We start from the raw sequence: 25,593 nt of genomic DNA on the forward strand, positions 1-25,593 counted from the left end.
GACCATCTTTAGTAGCATCTAAATACTACATTCTGATTTAACAACAGAGGCAAGACTCCTCAGGAGGTTTGTTCTCTACCTCATGGCAAGCATAATCATTCATTTACATACATGGAATCACTGAATATTGTCCAAAGAGAACAAAATATTGAGATTCAGACTATTTTTTCTCTGTTCTACAGAACAGAAGCTGAGAGCCACTGGTGTCGCTGCACTTGCAGGCAGGAAAGAACTTCTGCAACTCTTGAACATACCCACTTTGTCAACACTGAAAAGCCACTTTTCAGTCAAAATTACTAGCTACAACTATTTAAGCTAATATTTAAACCAGTGCACACAGGCTAAAGGCCTTTCCTATCAAGACAGCACACACAATTCTGCAGATTTTACTTTGCTGAAGAACAGCAACTTCAGGGCAAAGACCTCTTTCATGGTATTTTAAGGAAGAGCCACTGCTCAAGTCTAGCCAAAACGTTATTCTAAGTACATACAATTGCAGATCTTTAGGATCTTTTCATAAAAAATGAGGAGAGGATCTGAATCAGCAGGTCTGAATTAGTTTATAATGACTGCTATCAATAGCAGATATGTTTAAAAGTAAGTGGCCTTTATGACTTGTCTTGTAACTAGTCCTTTGTTGTCTCATCTTTAATAAAAGAACAGTACTATCACAAAACCTCCCCATATCTGAGCTTTTCATGCTATCCATTTCTCTGAGGTGGAAAGGCTGTGCAACTGTGCAACTCCACCCCAGCAGCAAGTGGTCTCTCATGGGTTCTGTGAAGCAGAAATGGAGATGCAGTTCCCACACTCCCAGAGTTCCTTTCAAAGCCCTACATCTGTTCAGCCACTGAAGTGCACTGCCATTCAAACTCACGGGTATGTAAGGATTCTAAGTTGTATTTTAGGAAGCATCCTTGTGAACATGGCTTTGAAGTGGTCCTTTAAAGATGTGTACTTTCCCCTAAATACTTTTATAAAAGGTGAAAATGGCAGCAATTTGAAAAATCATATGGGAGCTAACTGCAGTGAATTCCCACAGATCTGTTTACTTGATGGAAGTTTCTGCTGCAAAAGGATCTCACATTGCTTTTTACAGCTGAAATATTCTTTTATTTAGTTTGGGAAGGTAATTCCTTAATGAGAGAAAACATCCATCACTCTGCTTCAGGATAGAGAAGACACTCCTGAGCTGTCTTCAGACAGCTTCACTCCTGACTTCAGATAACCTTGTCTTAAGCCCTCAGAGCAAAGTTGTCTGAATTGGCAATTCTGAAATATTGGGGCCTGTGTCAGCACATTGCTGACCTGGCTCCCACAAGATCATCAGTAGCACACCTACAAAAGCAGGGTCTCCTAACCAGGTTGATGATTTTCAGGATGATCTCAGCATGACAGGATATGAAACATGCAGAATCTCTCTTTACATCATACTCTAGACATCCTGAAATGTCCTTTTGCCATTAATATTGCATAACTGCTACTCCCTTAAAAGACATATGGGTGACATAAGCTATCTCACTGACAGGCACACAGTGATGAATCATTCTTTTAAGGACTAACAATTACAAATTTTATAATCTCATATTTAGATGTCACCCCCCTCCTCTGGGCCCCTTTGCATGGAAACCTAGTTTGTGACCATTTCTTGGAATTGTAGGAATTTGCAAAGGTTTTTAAAAACTTATCATTAAAAAACCTTAAATGAGATAGAGAGCAACTAAGCAAATGGATAACACAAAGACTTTCGTATTTTTGACCCCTGCATTCTTGCCTCCTAAGTCAGGGCTTTCCAATAAGAACAACCATGAGAATCCATAAAATCAATCAGAATTTAGCAACACTAGAGCTCTGCATTATGCTTACTTACAGTGTTGTTAAAGTCTCACAAGTTCTACACAAAACATAGAAAGAACATAGGAAATAAAAGCCTCCTTTTTTTCATACGAGTTATGATTCAGCAGTCTCCCAAGGAACAAAGCTAAAACCAGTCTTTCCAAAGGAAAGTGGATTTTTGAACCCAGATTTTGCTTTTAGTTTTTCCTTAAGGATGAATATTTGGGCCATCTTAGAAGTTTATTTATTGAGACAATGAAACAGCACCTAATAACACTTACAGACTATGGCATGCAAAGAGCTAAATGCTATTTCATTATGCACTTCACATTTTCTGAGTCTATTCATAGTCTGATTTTTATTAAATTAGAATAAATGAAATTTAAAACATCACAGTGATGGCTACCAGAAGTCAACCTGGTAGAGGAGAAAAATTCTACCATTTTGATTTCTAGCTTAGTTTAATATTAATAGTCACTAGTTTGATTGCTTGAAAACACTGTTTGAAGTGTCAAATGGCTGAGTGACAAGGCAGACTACTCCATAAAAGCTTCTTGTTGAGAATGCACACAGAGTTTCTGCTAAGATTCATTTTTGGTCTGACATTACCTAAAAAAAAATAAGTATTTCTGATTATGGTGAAAATGCTCATAAACCCTAAAGAAAACCAGGATTCATCTCATTCAGAATTATGTATCAGAAGGTAAGAAGCCCTTGTCATTATGAGGTGTGAACAGGAAACACATCTTTGTCAATTTTCAGCTACTGTAAAATTCATAATGCTGAGGTTACTGCTGGATACCCTCCTTCTGAGACAGCGGGGCCTCTTACTGTTCTAACAAGTGCAGTTTCTATTCAATATACATTTTTAATGTGTATTTTTAATGTGTAAATACAATAGAAAGCCTCTTTTTCTCCTAAGAAGTTCTAAATATTTAGTCAGGTTTAGTTATTATTAAAAGGAAATACTGTAGCTTTTGTTGTATCTCTGGTATTATTATTTCTGCTATCCTACGACAATTTCAAAATTTTTCTTATGTCCACTCAAAAATAGCTTCAAAGAGGAATGCAACATGATGACTGAGGTGAGGAGTTCATCTTAAGTCAAGTACCTTGTTTTTTGCAAGCGTCCAATGCCAAACAATTATGGGAAAAGAACATTACAGACTAACACTTCCATCAGTATACACTGTCATACACACGTCAGCATTTGCTTCTTAATCTCTTTTATGCTGCTGTTCCAAGAGGATGCATGCAGGTTTCCTAGAACCTGGCAATTAGAATAGATTCAGCTCCATGTGTAAGCAGCATTGAGAGCAATGATTTACGTGGCCTCATTGTATAAAGGCTTTGTGGGGTCTGTGCAGGACACTCACTCTGAAAGCAAAGTTTGGGGCAAGATGAGTGTCTCTACAAGCTAAATAAAGCAGCTTATTCTGGGATTGCAGTTTTGTGCAGTGCTTGTTTCCAGAAGCATACATCAGACTGTTAACCTCCATACTGGAGCACCCCTTTCCAGAGTCAATGGACTGATCCACCACATAGATCCAGCAAACGAGGCCTCAGGACACCTTTGCTCAGACAATACCTTCCTTGATGGAGTCTTAGACATCAAGACAACTGTGCAGACCACTCCGAATGCCTATGTGGGCAAAACTACAACTTCATTCCATTTGCATGGCTCAGACTTTTGAGGTGATGACGGTTTCATCAAAAAGTCTCTTTTGAATCTATGCACATAACTATGTGTACAGAGTGCAAAATAGTGACAGCTACACTAATAGATACAAATCATTTAAACAGTGACTTCAGCTATAGATGTTCATAGTATCAAAATCATTTCTGTAAAAGATATCTAACATTCTTACCTCCCAATCCATGTAGTCACACACATCTTCAAAGTTAGTGAGTAGAGACACTGAGCAGAAAAGCCGTGGCAGCTCATCCCTCGTCATTGGGGGGAAACGACTATCTTTAAGGGCACTGTTGGAGACAAAACAGAATTTCAAAGGATTTTTTTTTTTTTTTAATTTCAAGGATCTAATCTGAAGAGTAGAAAGGAGAAAATAAAAATCCTGATGAAATGATAACCAGTTTGATAACCCAGTCACCAGTGTAACACACTGATCAACATTCCCAATCTTTTCCTTAGAAATTGGTTTTGGTTCTTGGCTGGCCAATCAGATGATGTTCTGAGGGTCATTCCTTCCTGAGCTGGTTTTGCTACTGTGACAATCTTATTAATGAACCAGCAGAAAACTTTTGCAAAAAGTTACAAAAGCAATAGCTCTTCCACTTGCAACATGTAAACCCCTTTCAAAAAAGGATTGAATTTCACAACAGAAAGTGGAGAGGTAAGTTCTATAGCCTGCAGTGATCAAACACTTAATAGAGTAATCAAATTGTAGAACTTAATTTTTCAGTGAAAAAAGAAAAAAAACAAACAAGCAGAACATTCTCTAAAAAAGACTGGTATTCATGCTAACTAGCAAAGGTGAATATAAGAAGGTGAAAACATCCAAGGGCTCTACAGACCTGTAAACCTACAGGACTCAAGGAGGTTCTGCAAAGCAGATGTCATGATTAGTAACAGGGAAGCTTGCAAACAGCTAATCCATGGCTGACATACCATTCTACAGACAAACACACCTAGCAGGGTAAAATCCACACCGAGGGGAGCTGCCTGTGCACAGGCCAGCACGCCTGGAAACACACAGCAGTTAACAGACAGCAAGCAGTGCCATAAGTAAGAACATTTGTAAAAACCTACTTGCGTAAGTTTGGTTAAGAACCAGTTAAATTGGCAAATGGAAGGTTAAAGTGAGGATGGCATCTCAATCTTTTATTCTCTTAAGCTTTGAAACATGATGTGAATACAAACATGCTCATCTCCAACAAAAACAGTGATCTGCTAACTGAGCTTTTGGATGAGTAAAGAGAATTTAAGAGACTTACTGAAATACTACCAAGCTCTTCACGTGTCTCATTGTTTCATCTAACAATTAGATGGTTCTTAATCGTTTTACTTGGCCTAGAGCCAGTGGCTGCCATTAGCTGATATAATCACAGCCATGGTGTTAGAATAATGGCTGCAGGCTCTGCACCAGAAATCACCATTTTGTATAAAGAGTAATAGAACTTCATTAAAGCAGTCCATGTAAGGACACATGAGGAAAAAAAAATCATGTAAAGTATAACTAAAGGAAATCATTATATGTATAACCAGAAACAGTTTCCCATCAAGAACTAATACCATACACTGCAGAGTTAAAAACAGAACCTACATTTTTCTGGGGTGGGGGGAAGGCAGGTTTTTTGCAGCAGATATGCTACAATTACAAAACACAACATAGTATTGAAACTCAGAAGTCTTTCTCTACACAGACCTGTGAACAACTGGGAACACTAAAGAGATTTAAAGCATAAGGCAAATAATATTTAACTAATGACTTCCACTGAAGATATATCTAAAGTAGGTAATTCTAATGGGATTTTCCAGGCTAGCTTCGAAATTGCTGGAACCACGCAGAGTTACCATCCTCTGCTCTCTGATGGTTCAGAGCAACATCAGAGATAACTCCTATAGCCACAGCATACCAGCAACATCCCAAAATATCAACAACCTAATTCAGCTTTCAAATCCCCCCACATGGTGGGGAAAATAAATAAATATACATGGGTTCCTCAGAACACAAGGACAGCTCCAACCAAAAGTCTATCTAGATGTAAGTCATAACCAACAGCAGTTAGCAAAATCAATGAATAAAAGAACATGGTCATAGCAAATGTCCAGGGGTACCTTCCTAGAATACTGTCCAGGAATCCAGTTATTTATATCTTAGGTATTTTGAGACAGAGCTGGGATCTCTGTATTTTAGAGGTCTTCTGAATTTTATTTAGTAAGTTCATGTACACACACTTTTAACATTTTACCCCCTTTTATAATTAAAAAATTATGCTTGGAAACTCCAATCCTCTTCAAATCCATTGCTATTACAAGTTTGCTTATATGCAGATGGCTCATTTCCCCAAGGTCTGGTGCATCTCTGTCATACAAACAATATATGTGAACACTGTATTGAGAAACACCCAGACAGACAAGCATTAGTTCATCAACAAACAACAAATCCAGTTATCTTAACAAACAACTGTACGCACAGATATTGCTAATATTACTTTAAATCTATTTCTCATAATTTATGCAACGATCTCACCAAGCAAAACACTTCCCATATTGCAAGAATTTACAACCTTCAGAAGATTCTTTTTTTTCCTTTTCTTTTGCACAGCTTGGTACTAGGAGCTTCTTTGAATTCCACTCCCTCAAGCCGCCAAAATCCACTGTGGATTTCAACGTTTTGAGGCAAAGGTTGTGTGCTGTGGGTGTAAGCCTGATCCCCACAAAGCTAGCAGCAAGTCTCCAGCAAATTCCCACTGACCGAAGATCTGCTGCACTGGCATTGCTAGATGAGAAACCATCTGTAATTTAACATTCATCAAGTTGTGCAGAAACAAACCTCACCGCATGCTCATGTAAGCCATGTCTCACAGAACCATAGAATATCCTAAGCTGGAAGGGACCCATCAGGATCATCAACTCCTGGCCCTGTGCAGGACACCCCAGTTCAGCTACTCCACTTAAATGCTGAGCTAATAATTCAAAACAAGATGAGCGAAGTCATGACAAATTTAAATATTGATAAAAAGCTGAGATATGAAACCTTCAGGTGAACACTGTGGGAGCAGGAAGATGCACAAAGGTGTAAAAGCCTCAGGCACACAGAGGCAGCCAAGTAGTTCAGTTCCAGTGAAAGCAGTGCCATGCAGTGACCAGCACACACTGAGCAGCAAGCTCAGCTGGCCTGCTCCATTCTTCAGTAATGACACTGGCACAAATACCTTGTCTTCATGGAACCACCTCACAAGAACTAAAATATTGCTATCAAATGATGGAGTGATTTCAGTTATAACTAACTCCTGCTGAACTGCTAGGTGCTATTCCATCTGTATAGCATGCTGGAAAATTCCTCCTCGACACCTCCAAGACTATAGACACTGGTGCACAGATCCTGTCTCAACACTCCTGCTGCTGGAGGTAAGTGAGATATCTGGCAGAATAAGACCACAGATTTGAGTAACAGCCTCTGACATCACTGTGACTACACAGAGTATTGCTGTTACTTTATTCCTCCTGTCCCTGTCTTCAAGCCCTTTTTGTCTTTCAAAACAGCTTGGCCTCTGTTGTTTCATAAGTAAAACCAAAATTTACCTGGAGAAATTTGTGCTGATAATCAGCAACTGGAAAAAAATGTACTGAAGGGAAATGCCAACAAGAGAGCATTTATTTATACTGATTAGCTACACATGAAATGCCATCTGCTAACAATGAAATACTGTCTACTAACAAAATTTATGAGACAAAAATTGTATCAGGTGCCAGTTTTAGAAGAACTGCCTTAAAACCTTGTAACCTTTTCCTAATGAGTTTGGGCACCACATACTATTTTAAAACTTGTGATTTGTTTTAATGTGCTCTATATTACAGTTAGAGTACCAGTCATCTCAGTCATTCTATTATTACTACCATGGCCCCAACTCTACAGTAAGTTCCAGATACCTTAAGAAAACCTAAAAGCACACCAGCTTCGTATCATCTCATCACAGATGAACTGCTTTCATTTTTGCCTTTCTCAATGCCTGGTTAGCAGGAGACATATGGCATTAGAGATGCTTCCCTTCAGGACTCAGCCATTATCCTTAAGTTTAAACTTCATCTCTGTGGGTAGCAAATAAATCACCATCTATGACTGTTCTGACAGTGCCAGTGGAACAAGTGGATGGTGCCCAGTAGTTCCTCAAGGGCAGCTGTCCATGTTGTACAAACCTCAGCTCTCAATGCTTGACAGACTGACATCACTCTCGGAAGTGTCAGCAGATGTCAACATTTAGTCCAAGGATAAAAATCCTTGCATGACTTTTACTTTTGCCGTTCTTGTTCTGGGAAGAAAGAGTATCAGTTTCTACAGGCAGCAGTTTAGCACTTACCATACACCTCACACACTCTACAAACATCTGGATGGAAATTCAGACCTGGGCCTCCCCTGACATGTCACTGCACTTGGCATGTATCTCCTGGTGACCAACTCACAGTGAGCAGAAAACAAGACAAGGCAATGCTTGCCTTCCTCAAAAGCTCGTCACTGGTCTGAGCTCAGAATAAAAAAATCACCGTGTAACTGCGTGTCAACATTCTTAAATGGCACAGGAGACTTAGGTGCCTGTACTTTCACAGCCTTAGAATTTGATTTTACTGTCTTATTCAATGCTGTCTTTTTCTGTCAATTCTTCTTTTAGAAAAAGGAATGAAATCTGCCATGTTAAGTACCAAGTTAAAAAATATTAACTCCACAATTTTTATGTTAAACTTAGAATTAAGGAAGGGCAAGTGGAATTAACTAGCAAAAGAAGTTGGAAAAATCAGGAGAATTAAAAAAATACTTTCAAAGAAAATGCCCCCTAATTTTAAAAGCATTTTCTAGGCCGTCTGTTCTTTATTCCTCCATGCCCAGAAATAATTTACATATATTGCTGCTGACTAAATGGAAGTACATGGTACTGAAGAGCTGAAAAGAGGCAGTGCCAAGCAAGGGGAATTCTAGCTGGCCAATAAAAGGGCATTAGTTTTTCCACATAAGACTCTGCTCTATGTTAAAAGTGAAGCAAGCAAAGTCAGAATTGAATCCTGTTCAAGGAAAACTATTTTTAGACACAAAATGCATGCACGCACACGCATGGCCTTTCTAGTTAAATATTTATGCAGTCTTGGATGTCCTAAGATCAAGTAATTGCCAGTTAAGAAAAAAACCAGAACAAAGTGTTACTCAACTATCAGTTTTTCTTCAGCTGAGCCATACTATGACAAATTTCAGCTTTTCTTCAAATGAAGTTTATTTGGCTATCGAAAATGTTTATCAGTAATCCCATTTTCCAAGGACCACCCCTCCTTATGTGGGATATAAAAAGCTTGCAAACACTTTAAAGACACTGAGACTATAGAAAGAAAAGGGAATTGTTTGAATTATTTTGAGTTGCTATGACAAACAGCATGATGGTTAGAAAAAAAAATTATATTCCTTATATATTTATGTTCCTTAAGACTACATCTTGTTTTCTATAAAATACCACTAGAGAAGCTCTTAGAATAGCCTGAAATGATAGTACATTCAGGTGAACTAAAATGAAATACATCATTGTGTTCTCCATCCATAATTTCTGTAGGCTATAAAAATGCCTTAAAAAAAAAAAAAAAAAGCTTCAGTCTTTAAGAACCTAGGGCTCTTACATGTGATGTAGCAGATGGGTAACAAACAGTAGAACATGAATTGGGGAAATAAGAAGTAGTAGTGGAGTTTCACTTCTCTGTTTAGAAATGCCTCAAAATCCTTGATTGAATTTAAAAGATCCTTTAAAAGAGTTTGATAGCATATAAGCATCAAAAATAGTAAAGAAGGATTTTGATGCAGATGAATGGAAGCATTAAATGAATTAAATTCCTAGTATTTTACTCATTGTTATTTAACAACAAACATTAACAATAAAATTTCTCACTAAAGCTCTTTTTAGGGGACAGTCACATCTACAGACCCACGCTGGACAGAGTTTAGATAAAATTAGATACAGTTTGGTACATTGCTGGAAATGACTTCGAAGGCTTAAACATGACACGGGAGGAGGAGATGCAAAGGAAGCTGTCAAACACTGGGCATGATGTAAGTAATACTCACTTTTATAGGAAGTGTGAATGAGGCAGAGACAGTAAGTGACTCATGCAATTTAGGAGGCTTACACAGTGAGTCAGTGACAGAACTGAGAACAGAATCCAAGATCCCTGACGCCTAAAAATCTACTTTTTGTGACAGCCTCTCTTCCACTGTCTGCTCAGCCTACCCTGTAGAAACACAGCTCCCAGAGAATTAATCAAAACAGAACTGATAAATTTAATCCAATTTAAAAATTAATTTTCCGTTACTTTTTTAGTTCACTCTCTTACAGTCACTTTTCTCTTAACCGGTTTCCAATACCGAACACAGTTAAACCAAACCATAACTTTCTGGCACCTAAATAAGTTTTCAAATATCATCAATAGACATACGAAGAGTAGGCTAAAGGTCTTATTTTACAAACTATTACCCTCTTCTCATAAACAGTACCTTGGAACAACTTCCAGATGGTAGGGAAAGGACTTAAATTCTACCAGCTCTTCATTTAGATCAGTAAGTATAACCCTGAGATTCCGGAACTTTTTCACTGAGCGAACTAAGCTTAGTAGAATTACCTTTGAAGATGTATTTAACAAAGAAATGGCCCTGTGTCAATGAACTCAGCCCAAAGGGCCCACATATTGTTCTTCAATTAATTCAAAACAGCCTGAAACTAATGAGTGGCAAACTCACTGGACTTTAGGGAACAGTGAAGAAATGACAACAGCAAGAGACACTTGGTCCCAGGGTTTCAGAGGAAAAAAAAAAAATATATATATAGTATTTATTGTTCCATTGCTGGGTTACTGAGCAGTGAAGTTAGTTCAGATTTTTACTTTTTCATTCAGTAACTTCAACAAAGAACACTTAAGCAGACCACCAGTATTTTCCTAATGAAAATCAGCTCTCATAGCTTGGTTTGGCAGAGACCAGAGAAAACTAACAGCTTCCAAGTCATGACATGCAATTAATTTTTAAGCCAGAAAAGCAGGGCAGAGTGTGCTCTACCTCAAAAAGTGAAATTATTATGAATACAATCCTCCTAGCTGTCAGCATAAGGCATCAGACAGCCCAACACAACCCCCACAGGTCAGCCTTCTACCGACTTTTATTTATGACCAGCAGAATTTTGCCAACTTAAATGGAGATTTCAAGGAGTGATTTACATGCAACAACAAATCACTTGAATGCAAGGAAAAAGAATTTATTTATATTGTCTTTTTTTTGGGTCAGACTGGAAAAATTTCCAGGAAACAAAACAACTGTGAATGACGTGTTTTTCCTGAACCCTCCCTTACATTTGGGAGACAGAAAGGGAAAGAACAACATTTATACTTCCTGCACATTATGTTGCTAAGTGGTAGTCACAGGGTAAAAAAAGAAATACACACTTGTTGTGGGGCAAGGAAACACATCTCTGAAGTTCTAGCTGATTTTATCAGCACAGTGCAGCAGGTAACAGCAACAGCATTCCAGGTGGGACAAATAAAATACTGATCTGGAATTTTGGCTCTTGAATCTAATTATTTATTTTTTACTCCACAAAAGTGAAGTATGCCAGAAAGTCTCTCTTCTCCCAACCTGTCTGAAATCAGACATGTAACTTAATAGCAAGAAGGAATATCCTGCTACTCTATTTTAGACAGTTATTTAAGCTTTGAAAAGAATACCATTCTTCTAAAAGACAAAGCGGAGCACATATATAAATTAAGCACTTAGAAAAGCTCATCAGAAAAGGCAACCTACGTTGGCTACATAAGACAATTAAGACTCTATTTTAGACAGCCAGAGGCTCCTAAAATAAGCTGTCTGTATGTTCTCCTTATTTAACAGCTTCAGTTATATTAAGAATATTTTTATGTGCACACATGTATTGTGGAAAACATACCCACAATTAAAAATTAAACCATACTGGTATTGCTCACAATATTCTGGGCCCTTGTTTTTCTACAAAAAAGTACACGAGTTGTTTAAATCTAAAGACACCTTTACAGAATATTTCTAGGGGTACTTAAAATTTCCAAACAAATCCTTATTTAATTTTTTATTCTAGCTACATGGTACAGATCCACTCCAGAGCACACACAAAGGACTGACATGGTCTGAGATGCTGCTCAGGAATTCTGTAGTCACTCTGAGTATCTGCTAAGACACAGAGCTAATGCGCACCTGCCCAGGGACAATGGGCTGAAATTCCTGGGAGTTTAACTACTGCTGGTTCTTCAGCTGGGTCTGTCAGCCTTGTGTATGTAGCAGATGAAAACTCAAACTCCTCACTGACTCACTGTTACAAAATTTAAGAAAAGAAAGCTCACAAGCATGAAGCTGTAAAAGCCAACACTCCCATAAATTCCGGGCTTTTTAGCAGAAAGAAACAAAGATGTTTTTTCTACTGCTCTGACAATTACCCAGAGAAATATTCTATCACACTGTACCAAATAAATCTAGTTCATCATTATGCCATGATGATATTACACTGTGTGGACATGATGCCTGAAATGAATTTCTCTTTCTTTCTGCCATAAAGTATCAAGGAAACAACAAAGGTTGCATGAAGAGGTTCTTGAAGTTTAGGAGAAATTTGTGTATGTGCTGTCATAGACTTCAAGTGGAAAAGTATGATCACAGAAGTCACAGCTGCTGCAACCTGTTCCCATTAAAAAATTCAGTTAAAACTAAAAAGACCAACAAAGTAATACTGTAGGTTCCTGATTACATTCATAAGAGTCAAGTTTCTGTGACTTTAACTTCCTTACTGTTTCCTGAAACCAGAAATCTTACACTATACTGCTTCTGTGGCTCTAACGGACTTATCGACCTTTCAAAAGGCCAAATAAGGTAAAGACTCAATTTTTCTCACAGTTTTAGTCCTGCAGAGCATGAGGGTATCATTTTGCATTACTATACAATATACCCTATTACACCAGAAAAAAAAATTAAAATCTTAAACTATGCTAACTTCAAGATGCAGCAGAGCTTCAGTAACACTTCAGAGGTACACCCTGACACAGGTGTGCTAAATCCAAAATCTTCCCATCACACAGCGCAGTGAGAGAGGGAGGCAGCTTGGAGCACAGCACAGCCCAGAGTGAGCAGTTACTGTGCATTTGCCCAGGGGCAGGCCGAGAGCTGTAACTCCTTGTTTCATCTACCCCATACTGTAGAAGCTGAACCAAGGCAGTTTGGGACATCCACTGCCCCACAGCTGCCTGCACTGGGAACTGCTCAGCATGGACCACAAACAACATCTTCTGACTACAAGGGAACATCAGGTCAGCAGCTGTATACAGGACTTTCTTCATAGGGGGCAGCTTCTTTTCTGCCTTTACCTGTATTGTCCCTCACCTGTCCCTGCATCATACATCCTGTTGGGATAAATGACAATGGAATTCACAAAGGCATGACAGTTTATGCCATAAACATTCAGAAAGCTGAAAGGTGTCAATTGCCACAGAAATGGCCTTGTTTTGCTACATAAAAACCAAAGCCACAGCACTTAAAACAATCTCCCAGCATAACACAGTGATTGTCACAGTGACCCCAGACGCTTGTTTAAAAACTGAGCGACAAAACTGACCAGGGTTTGGTGTGTATGTTTTTGTTTGGTGAACATATGATAACAGACTAGTCAGAAAACTCTAATTGAGCTCCAACTGGACTAAATTGTAATGTCACTAAAAGGCTTTCCAGCAGATGGCAAAGTTTAGATATTCAACAAAAATGAACTGCTCAATTACACTTAGAACCACACAGCTTGAGCAACGTTAACCACCCAAATCCCTGGGAACATAAAAAGAAATCCCTAGAATTCTCTACATCTCCAGCATGTCTCTCAATATTGACCTAAGATCATTATTTTACCCCAAAACAGATACTGAAGTCAACACAAAAATCTTTAAGGCCACATAATCACTGAATTCAATTCTCATTTAGGCAATTCACAAGATATTGCTCCCACTCTAAAGCCGCATTCAAGTCAAAATTTTATAAAAGAACAAATTAATGAGGTATTTTTAATTTATTATGAACTTTAAAAAGACCTCATCTTAAGAATATACATAAAAATGTTTCTAAATGTCACAGCAATGCAGTTATACGTAAATACAGGAAGGTAATTTAAACATTTACATCTTCAATTTCCTGCAGCTTGCAAAAAGAGGGTCTTTTTTAATTGTGCTGCTGAGATTCTACAACAAAAGAGTACTTCACTTTCTCAACACTTCTTTTGTCACCAGAAACACTATATTTTTATGTAAAAATATGATAGTTGAATTTTTATTGCTCAGTTTCAGTACTGTTTGCCACAAACACTGAAACTGTGTTTTTTTGATCAGGACTTTGAAACCACAGTGATGGACAAATTAAATATGCATAATCAGGTTAAATATAAGGAAAGCAACAGGCATGGTAGATTATGCAGTAAATCAATTAAGAAGGACAAATATCATAGAATCACAGAATAGTTCTGGGTTTGAAGGGACCCTAGAGATCATTTCATTCCCTGCTGTGGGCAGGGACACCTTCCACCAGACCAGGTTGGCTCAATCATATTTGCTTACCTGAGGTATTGCAGAAAATAGTTAACAGAAAAAGAAAGATTAAGACAAGAAAACATGCTGGAATATGAAGGTATTAGTAAATATAGTCTGAGAAATGAAAGGTGACAGAATTCAGGCTTGAAATTCTTCAACAAACACATAAACTGAGAGTAACCCAAGGTCCACACTGCCTTACAGTCTAGAATATGACCACTCAAAATACAGAACACAGAATAATATCCTGGCTTGTTTCCCAAGATTTGTGTTTCATCAGTATCTCAACTCAACTTGGATTATGTTTAAACCAACTGGTTTTTAGCTAAATGCAATCTCTTACACATCTTGCGAGTGCATCTGCAAAGAGTTGCAGATCTGACTGTTGTCAGTGTAGAGGATGATGTATGAGCTCACAGCATCTTACTAATTCTCAGTGTTTTTATAAATATAGTAAAAGACAGGCACAAGATGAATCCCTTGTGGCACATCACATGTAACAAGACCTCAGGGAAAGAAAAGGTCCTTCCTTATTTCATGAGAGTTTTGGTTTCTATGCACTTGCTCCCGCTATCATGAAACTATTCTAGAATGCAGCCATCAGAACTGCTGCATCAACAGAATTTAATTCCTATTTAAGGCAACAAAAACGGCTTAACATTTTTTCTGTTCCTTTGGTATGTGTGCACATTTTTATTTCATATATGAATCCCATTAACAGGTCAAGCTATGACATTACTTCTACAAATCCCCAATTAAAAAATAGAGTACGTTTTAGATACATAAACACATTCTATATATCTGGAAGCTTTGCTTCCTGCATTTCCTTCCCTTTATCTTCCACACACAAAGAAGTTGTCTCTAAGCCATCTTCTTATTCTCCTTTTAGCAACTCTGCCACTTCTCTCTCGCTCACGAGAGCGGGTCACGATTCCATCCTTTTATTCCTTCCAGATTCCTGTCACAATTCTGTCTGCCTGGGGTGGCACGCTCTGTGCCACCTGCTACCTACTCAGCTTACAGAAGTGCCTGGATGGGGCATTCGCAACTCACTCTTATCTAAGGTCAAGATGCCCAAGCAACAGAACGTTTGCAAGCTCAGATAAACAGTACATTCAGTTCCAAGTCTGCCAGCTGTCACTCTGTCTATGTTTTTCACTCTAAACCAGGTTTTGAGTAGCAAATAAAAACAGCTGGAGTGGAATGAAAAGGAAGTTCTGAAATGAAGAAAAGGCAAAAGGTCCAGGTTAGGCTACATCTGTCTGTGACCTCAAAAAACTGTAACTCAAGTATTCAAGGAATGCATTTGAATCAATAGCATTATATACATTTGAAAAGTCTGCTTATGAATTAAATATTTTAAATCACATCTTCTTAGAGAAACTACAGGCTAAATTCTTCTGCCTTTGAAGGTAGTAGAGTTTTGCCATTCACTGCAGTAATGTCTAAACGAGGAAAGGACTGTTGTGTCCATGTGTCTATTCAGCTTTTAACTACCATGAACATCTCGCATTGCTACATATGTTTAACTGAGGGAATTGTACCAAGAGCAACTGAATCCCAACTACTCAATGTTAAATGAGGATACAGTGTGGACACATAAAAAATCGTTTAGTCATAATCATACCATTAGAGATACAATTCAACACATCTATCTAAAGTGGTTAATATTTAAATGGAAATAGATGTCATCACCTTTCTAAAAAGCAACTCACGAAATGTTTCACCTCCTGAATGTCAGGAATGCTTTAGTCAAACACAGTCTTGTGAAATCATATGTAACAGCTCTTGGAAATTTACATTTTTGGGGGAAAAAGAAAAGATCATGCATTGTAGACTTCCACAAACCTGAAAAGGGTTTTCTGAGCAACAAACCAGAAAGTCACCCTTTTAGTAATTGGAAAAGCCAAGTACACAAAGAGGGGTGGCTCTGGCAAACGAGGCTGCACACGGTGCAGAGACCTCCACAGACAAAGCACAGCTGCTGCTCTTTGCAATGAGGGATTAGCAGTCTAGGTCAAAGGAAAAAAAGCCTCTCTGTAGCTAAGTGAGCAAACTGCAGAATGCATCCTCAGCACAGATGAGAAAGGGCCAGCTAACCAGCTTGCAAATTGTGCAGAAGCTTCTGGGAACAGAAACAAAATCAGCGTCAATTTCTTGACAGAGCATGTAAAATATTTCTGGTGAAAAGCAGTGATGCCCTGCTGTAGAACTGAGGTTTCAATGACCTCTCAATTACTTTAAAATTACATTTCTCCTTTCCCTTGTGTTCACTTATATAACAAGCACTTTTTCTTAATGGGAAAACGAACACATTACTTGTGGGGCTTTAACGACAGCATCTGGAAGTAACTGGCCCAGAGATAGCAGCTCTTTTAACTCTAATTCCCTAACAACTGAAGCTGTTAAATGCATACGCATATGCACACAGAACTTTTTTCTTACATACAGACATTTTAATCTCAACTTTTGTACAACTGAGTCATATTATATTTTGGCTTTACATTGACACTTCAGTTAAATGGGATATAAGCCAATATTAGAAGAAAATAATTGCTAACCTTTTATTACATACTAAATTTAGTTTTATTCTGCATCATTCACTTTAGCATCACTAAATAAAAGAAATGAAGAGTTTCCTGAAGTAAGAAACACTGTTTTAATGTATCAGTGTGAATGTATTTCTAACCTGGCTTTTATTTATCAATAAAGCACTGAAAAAGTTATTCACAATTAGGCTGTTATCTAAAGCAGCAAATTATTGCACATTACCAGAACCTTGACACCTATTTCAGTTTGTGGTATTATAGAAGTCATCAAAATTATTTGAACTAGAAGTACCAGAAAGTTGTACTGGTCAAAAAAACCCAGGAGCTTTTCTTCTTTTCCCCTGTCAAATCAAAACCAAGGGAATTTTAATGAACTGGAAAATGCAATAGAAATAAAAAGTCACCTTTCCTTGCTGGTAAAGAGTTTGCAATACCTGATTTCATATATAAATTTACACAACTGTTAGTAATTGCCATTATCACAAAGGGCCCTTTCAAAGTGGCAACTTCTGACAGATGGGAAGTTCCCAGGAGCTGTGCCCAGGCTCAGCAGAGCACTTCTTAACATCTGCACCAGTTCCCCAAGTTCTTGTGGGAGTTATTTATATACTGTACTTCTCCAACCTGAGAGACTGCTTGCGTGACAACTGACCCTTTAATGCAAGTAATCTGCACTAAGAAATAAAGATTATACCATTGCACTGGAACAGCAAACCTAAATTTAAGTATGTGAGCTGACACTTTGTAGCCTACGTATTATATTTAAGACACAGGCACATGTCACCATTCCCCCACAGAGAATATCCTTGCTTGAAGAACTGAGTGTTAGCAGTCCTACGGAAATTTGTACTGATGGCCAAAAAAAGCTTTTCTCCACCATGGTCAAAAACTATTCTCTACATGTAAATTACAACTATATTAAGAAAAGTTTTAATGAAAAATTTTGAAAATTCACATAAAAGTAGGAATCTTTGAGATTAGAAATATTTTTGGTTCTACAACAAATATTTCTAAGTAATGGTTTATTTACATACTTTTGTAGCAGTAGATGCTTTGTGAACTGCATCAATACACAGTTATTTACAGAGCTAAAAAAAATAATCTAAGTACATTCAGTTTATTTCTAAAATAAAGCCTATCAAAAATATACACTTGTTTATAGAGTGTATATAGCACTCCATACATTTTCCTAAGGAGTACAGTTGAAAATGGCAGAATCTGGAAAGTGCATCTGCAAGTCAAAGGAAAGAGACAAACCTGGAGTGCTTCTTTCCCTAATATTATATTTTTAAATTAATGTTAGAAAAGAAAAACCTGGTTATTTTCAGGTAAAGTATATATCTTCCCGTAAAACGCAGCAGATGAACTGGAGTAAAACTCCAGTTATTTGTCAATGATGAAGTTCAAGACAGTCCTTCAAGACTTTCCTGTGTGTTTTTTCTCCCTCCCCACTCTGAGGTCACTTGCTCACAAATACACATGATATGAGTTGAAACAGTGCAGAGTGATTGGGCCTTTAAGACTTTAGGACTACCTCAGAAGTGGTGCTTAACTTTAGAGGTCTTCAGACATTCTTCAGCATTTTATATGGCCGCCTGTGTTCCAGCAGTGGATAGGCTATTTCTTCTTCTTCCAAGAGTTTTTATACCATCTTAACTGCACAGCTCTCGTAAAGGACATAACTTCTCTCTTCCTAGTGTCAACAGGAACAAATTTTAGAAACAGGTATCTGTCAGTACTATTTAAAAATACCAGAAAACTCTGCCACAGTTTACAAGAGCATTTTAACTCATTACTCTGATCTATGGAAAATGGTAAAAAACAATTTCAAAAGCTTCAACACCTTTGTGTTAAAGCGAACAGGGATAACAAGGGCTTTTGGAGCCCAGTTCCCCACACCCAGTTTCTGCTATTTCTTCTTTATAGTCTTAAAAGGAAGCATCAGAAAACACCTAAATGGAGGAGGTGCTGACAGACTGAAAACTTTAATTAAGACTCCTTTCCCACAGTGCCTCCCACACAAAGCTGCAGAGTTTAAAGATTTTAACAGCTTATAAGCATGAGACAATTCTTTTTCCTGTGACCTTGCCTAATCTCTGCTAACTGGTATTAAAACATCAGATTTCAGTAAAAATCCTTGAGCCAAAGTATACTTCTACTAGGCAAGGTATCTAATATCCCACAGCTGCACCTCAGTTCCCAGTCGTACTTACGATGTCTCTTATTTAGCACGTATAAGCACTGGTCAGTCTGTGCAGTGGGATGTTTTACTGCCCTCACAAGAAAGTTGTGGAAAACATCCCTTACTCTATATTAAAAATGAACACCTACTGCTAAGCTGAGAACTGCCAGAGAAAAAAACTCACCCAGAAGCAGGTAACTTCTATGCCAACTTTTTCCATTCTGTCCTGTTTCCAAGTGGACAAATCCTTTCTTTACAACGGAAGTGCTCTGAGACACACTTCACCTACACCTCTGCCTGCTGTGAGCACAGTCCTGTCTTGTGTTCTGTAGCACTGGCCCATAACTCAGCACATCTTCGTAACACTTCAGAAATCAGTATGTCACCAAGAGTCTCAAAAGAAAGCAAATACCATTATAATAATGTTTTGGTGATGTTCCCCTTAAGACTATTACACAAGAAGATTAAAAAGTTGAGTAAAACCCATGGAAGTACCAAGTATCTGTACTAGTAAAGGAAAAGCACGTTACGGCAATATAGAGCTTTGCTAGGAAAGCCAGGGTGGCCAATTCCTCTGCCTCCACCCTCCCTTCCAAACACTTCTATCAAGTAATATTCAAAGACAAATAAAAATCTGAGTTAGAACCAAACTAGTGTTTCAACTCAACTAGAACTCTGTCTTTGAACTTACAGGGTGTGTATCATTTTGTTCACATAATAGGAGACTGTGTGGGAAGAACATGAAATGCAAGAACATCATGGGAAGGACTAGAGTCACAAATGACATGGCTCCTCCCTGAAACCCATCTGGAAAGTCTGAGTAACTGCTGGGTATCACCAGTTAGTCACATTCAATCAAATATCAGCAACATCTGATTTATTCCAAATAGCACAAGTTACATCAACTAACGAAAATTATCTTGCTTGAGCATGTCTTTTTCTAAGCACATATTTTATAAGAAGTACATTTTTGAAATTCCCAATTTTTAATGCATTTTTTAAAATAAGATGAAGAAATAAGTATTTCAAATCTGGCCAGTTTCTTTAGCTATACCAAATTCTACTGCTGAGACCTTAAACTTAAGACAGTCTCAGTAAAACCCCCACTAAACTTCATGGAACCACTTTATACAGATACAGCAATTTGGCAATAATTTTTAATAATAAAATTTATTTTTCCTTGATTTTCAGGTACCTTTCATGAACAGTCAACTCACAGAGTAAGTTTACTCTACAAAACACAGCAAGGCATTCTCCTGTGCCAAAGCATTCATATTCTATAATTCAGTTTTCCCAGCAAAATAGTAAAATGGTTATCAATATTTGATAACCCTGGATCTATTGAAAAAGCTTTGGGAGAGCATCATTATGCTCTCCTCCTTTCATAAAGATAATAATCTAAGGACTGTCCTTCCATTTGTGGCGTTTTCCTTTGCTTTCTTTAAAGAAGTGTTGCTAAGGAAACAAGACTCTCATCTACCATTAGGTCCAAGGGTCTAGCAAGGTTTTTCTCAGAAATAACAGACCAACAATTACAAAACCAGTATTTTTTTTGTTTTGTTTTGTTTGTTTTTAAATAAAGAAAAAAATTAAGGCAGAATTATTACATTCCCAACACACACAATATGCAAAAACATATATTCCCTAGGGCATGCTCCTCTCTTCTAAACAAGATTTTCCTTTCATAACAAAATAAGGAGAAGCATTTAACCAATCATTAAAGCAAAACTTTGGGGTTTTTTTTCACTTAAAGAGCCAGTATGGTATTTAGCTTTGCCCTTTGAGAAAAAGCAGCAGACAGTTTTGTTAAACAAGAGTTCCCTGAAATAATGACCTGGCACTGTGCGCACAAAATCATTACAGACCTATTTACTGAACTGACTCACACAGAGTAACTAAGCCTGGCTCAATAAATTCAAATTTATATACTTCATTTAGACTTTCTGGTATTGTGGGTTTCCACCACAAACCATTTTACTAATAAACATATATTCCACCAGAACAGATCTTAGGATTTACCCAAAATAAAGTGTTTGTTATCTGTAAAGTCAGTGTCTACAAGCAGAGTCAAAGCAATTAGCTTTTATTGGCTTAGATAAAATTTAAAATATGAACAGCTCAAAGTCTTAGTAAAGTCTCATCTATATACAGATGATGTGGCAGGCAAAGCCATGAGCCAGTAAAAAATGTCTACATGTTAAAATAATTTTGCCTTAGTTTCAGTAGAAGTAATCAGTAAATACTTAAAGATCACAGTGCTAATATCTTAATTTTGTATTTTAATAGAAGCATTTTTGAAAACAAAAAGGGGTTCTAAGATACAGTATTATTAATACCTCTGGAGGTCAACACCATCATAAATATATACATATCTATATACATCTTCTAATTTGTAAAGTGAAGTTGAACGCTGAACTGCCTTAATATACTTCAGCCCAGTTCTGACTCAGAACACATATGTGCTGTATATTATATGCCATATATGACTATATATGTGTATATCATAATACATGTGTTCAGTACTTACGTATTTCCAAATATCTTTCAAACACAGCTTTGGCTCAGACACCTCTTTCTTTTGCTAAGGAGTTTTAGTGATATGAAACTGCTAGAAAATGATGAAAATAAACCCCTCTCTCTGCTGCTGCCTGGCAGGCGAGCAGGACCTGCCTTATACTGGGCACTGGGTGATGCCCACGTCATGGCAACCAATCCACGGGGGCCCAAGTTAGCAGAACAGCAGCCCTGAAACTTCTTCAGCATCCTTGAACTCTCCTTAGGCAAAGGAGCTCCCACCCTGGAAGGAAAAGTACTCAGTACACCCTCTTAAGTGTCAGTTTGGCACTCCACATCCTACCTCCCCAGGAATGTAGGATGCTCTGAAATCACTCCTACAGAACCTTGTAACTCAGTGAGGGAAAATGATGGTGCAACACAGTTGTTTACTCTGGAGATGTTTAGCCTGGAGAAGAAGAGGCTCAGGAGAGACCCTTCTGTGCTCTACCTGCAAGGAGGCTGTAAGCCAGGTGTGGTCAGCCTCTTCTCCCAAACAGCAAGCCATAGGACAAGAGAAAACGGCCTCAAATTGTACCGGGGGCTATTTGGAAATATTTCTTCACCAAAAGTGTTGTCAAGCATTGAAACAGGCTGCCCAGGCAAGTGGTGAAGTCCCCAACCCTAGAGGGATTTAGAAGCCATGTAGATGTGGCACTTGGAGACAGGGTTGAGTGGTAGGCTTGGCAGTGCTGAGTTAATGGTTGGACTTCATGACCTTAAAGGTCTTTTTTGATGTAAACAATTCTATGATTCAATATGAAAGATGAGTATCTGAGGAGTCTCAGCTGCCTGCAGTTTTACTGGTTCAACAAGCTTTGACAGCATGTGGGGCATCTTTATTCTTAAAACTTAGTGGATTTAAAAAATTTTACCTTGCATGAGTGCAATTTGCTGTTAAGTGGAGATAGGAGTTACACATTCCAGAGGGTTATTACCACTGGCTTCCCACATGCTCTGTGGTACACAGCTGTTGTCTGTCCACTCAACTGGACACAGAACCATGTTACCACCTATGGCCCTAAGCACCTCTTCTCACTTGGAGATCTGTGCCCTCTACCTCAATAAGGCAACCCTGAGAACTAGGAGACAACCTGAAGAACTCAGAGGTGACCAGCAGACACCCACTTTTCACAGACACGTACAAATGGAAAGGAAGCTTCCTGACATTAAAAACAATATTAAACATAGAAGAACAGCATAACCCTGGTGAGTTCAGGCTGTCACGAACCTACACTGCTCTCTGCGGAATTTAATTTTGAGCGTGATAACGTAAGCTTCCTCTCACAATTAATTATCAGGTGTTTTTCCACTGGTGGCCACCAGACAGTGCATTAGTAGAATTTAAAAAAACTGACTTTCAGCAGTGGTCTACTATAAATCAAAGCCAAAAGTAAGACAGCCTGCAAAGTATTATCAGTGAGCAACACAGAAACAACAATATGCTCTGAAATATTACATGAAATATTATTTGCACAAATTAATTCAACCTATGGCTTCTGTCAATAGTGAAGGTCACAAAAACAGTCAAAAACATGTAATTCCCCCAGCTCTGCAGTTCAAAAAATTGCAGTCAGATGAGTATGCTTTGCCCTGGATCAATGGTAATGGCTATCTACACCCATAGCAACACTGCCTGGTGAAAAAGGTTTTGGGAAGTTAGCACTGACCTGTGGGACTGATTACAGGGTTAGAGTAGTAAACTCAACTGAATATATAAAGAAAGTTGTCCTGTCTGCACAAATACTTGTCACTAGTCTTTAGCAAATAAGGCCAGCATCAATCTTAATGTGATCAGTCATCAAATATTTTTAAATTTTACCCCTTAAATTAGCTTGCCATACTGCCGTCTTACAGTTGTATGGTAAACTTTGGAACAGGAGGAAAGAGTTAGTGTTTTTCACAGAGAGAGCAGGCAATATTGCAGCAACAAGGACTAAGACTCTTGAAATTGCTGATGAAGACAGAGCAGTACTTGATGCCAGCAGTAGCGAAATCCTCATATGGAACGTACACCCAAATTCAGTTATGAGAAAGTTGGGGTTTAGGTTTCATTTCCTTCCATCTTGTGCTTCTCATCCCAGGCTTCTCTTTGTTTCCTTTTCTTGATCAACCACATCTAGGCTGAGTGTCTAACAGGAGTCCTATTTCCCTCAGGTGGAGTGGTAAGTAGAACACACAACAAAAAGACTGATTACATCATATAGTCAGTAGAGTAGCCTATGCTAGTTAAAGGAAGGTGGGTTACATATTATTTTAAAATTTAAACCCAGTTTTCAGCCATTAGGTTAATATACTTAAGCCTTGGAGTCCTCCAATTTTTCTTCACTACTTTCTTCTGCGACAGCAGACTCTGCCATGTAACATCTCTCTTTACCTGCCTGTTCTCTATCACCCTCCCCAGACGCATATTCTAGCCTTGATGGGCTAAACCAACACAGAGTTAAAAATTTATGCACCTACACTTTTACATAGGTATAAAATATTACTTCAAATTCTATGAAACAGGTTAACAAACAAAACTAAAATATCAAATGAAACCATTTTTTTCAGTATCTCAAGTGTACGAAAGCAGGAGTTCAAAACTTCAGTGCCAAAACCTAAGTCTTACTGCTGTACAGAATACATGAAAAAGTAATTTATCAACCTGTTATGAAATTCTGTGGTAACCTGCTTCCAAGTTCAGAGCATTTTCTTGAAGGAGCTGTAAAACATAAGGTGTTTTTCATAATCTGGATTGGTTTATTTTTATGGATTCAGGTGGGATATACAATTAACACATTCAGTCTAAAGAACTATTGTGCCCATGGTAAAATTTCTTCATTCTAAAATGCAATATTCAACACTGTAGAACATTTGGACATGGTTTACCTCCTAATAAAATGAAATAGAAATCACCAAGTCTGAATCTCTCTCTTCATAAAGTTCGGCAGAAGATTTTAATAATACACATTCTTTCCCCTGTGTTTCACTGATATAACTGCAGAGAAAAGTGAATTTAACATGTAGATTTTTATTAGGAGTGCAGTAATAGCTTTTTAAACTATGGGTATTCTCATCCCTCCTCACAACTTAGGCAGATGCATCCAATTAATGATGAATCATTCCACACAAATTTCCTGTTTAGAACATCCTGGCAATATCAGCATGACAACCTACAGAGCTCAAAATGGTCACAGATCACCACCATTTTGTTTACAAACCTGGAAGTGTAGGGTGGGAGTGTCCCAAGAAACAAACTGTTCACTCCAGATTCCCAGATGAACTATCATTATGGTACTTCAAAGGAACTACACGACTGTATGAGGATAGAGAGGTGTATGCTACACATTGGATACAATATACAGCTAGAGAGCACCACTAGAAATGAAGAAATTTATTGTGATTCTAAGGACTAGTCAGCATATTTGCAATAAAATTATGTGTGAAGGGAACTGTGGATATTTTGATTGCTGAGCACCAGGGCATTTAAAAACAGCTGTTCTTTTTGTACCATTTTACTGACTGAAAGCTGGGCCACAATTCCACAGAAGGTGGAAAGAAAACCTTTTCAGAAGGTGCCAAAAAGGATAAGAATGAACTAGACAAACAACCTGGTTCAGTTTATCCATGTTGTATCTTCAAAATAACTGAAGAAAAGTGCCTCCCAGTGTCAAAGGAAAATAAAATCAGCAGAATATCTGACTGTATCCTCAACTGAAAGTTTTGCTCAAGTTCCACTTTCGGCAGTAGAGCCTATTCTCATTCTGCCTACTTTGTTGATAAATTTCTGCTTTCCCTGAAGAAGTTTTTCCCTTTCAGGAATTGTCACATCTTCTGCAGAAGCCTATTGCCCACATAGTGCTGAAGCAAGCTATAATGCCCCAGTTTCTGATCCCTCCTAGGGAGGCCTCTTGAGCTCCAAGCTCGCAAAGCCCATGGACATTTCAAAGGTGCTCCTTCTGCTCCTCAAATGCTCTCCTCTGGAAGGCCCATAGTTGAAAAGACTGACCCCAAGAAGGAAACTGATCACAGGTAACCCTCTTTTTCATTTTTTATATAATGACTGATAGAAGGGAACACCTTTTTTGTGCTTTCTGATATGAACTTTACATTTGAGCGGTCATATTTGAAGTTTGGTTGTTATTTAAAAAAAAGACCAAAAACCAACCTGGAAACATTTTAGGTACCAAAAACAGAAA

At 38.0% G+C, this 25,593-nt stretch overlaps 1 protein-coding gene across 2 annotated transcripts in view; it reads right to left on the reverse strand.

Moving 5' to 3' along the window:
• The window catches only part of AMMECR1 (AMMECR nuclear protein 1), a 99,060-nt gene that overhangs the window by 11,998 nt on the left and 61,469 nt on the right, over positions 1-25,593 (reverse strand). For both annotated transcript variants that reach the window (XM_032123745.1, XM_032123746.1), the window contains exon 4: positions 3,705-3,819. In XM_032123745.1, coding sequence (XP_031979636.1) covers positions 3,705-3,819 — 115 coding nt within the window. The remainder of the gene's footprint in view (positions 1-3,704; positions 3,820-25,593) is intronic.

Source organism: Corvus moneduloides, chromosome 14 (genome assembly GCF_009650955.1).
Source record: "Corvus moneduloides isolate bCorMon1 chromosome 14, bCorMon1.pri, whole genome shotgun sequence".
NCBI lineage: Eukaryota > Metazoa > Chordata > Aves > Passeriformes > Corvidae > Corvus > Corvus moneduloides.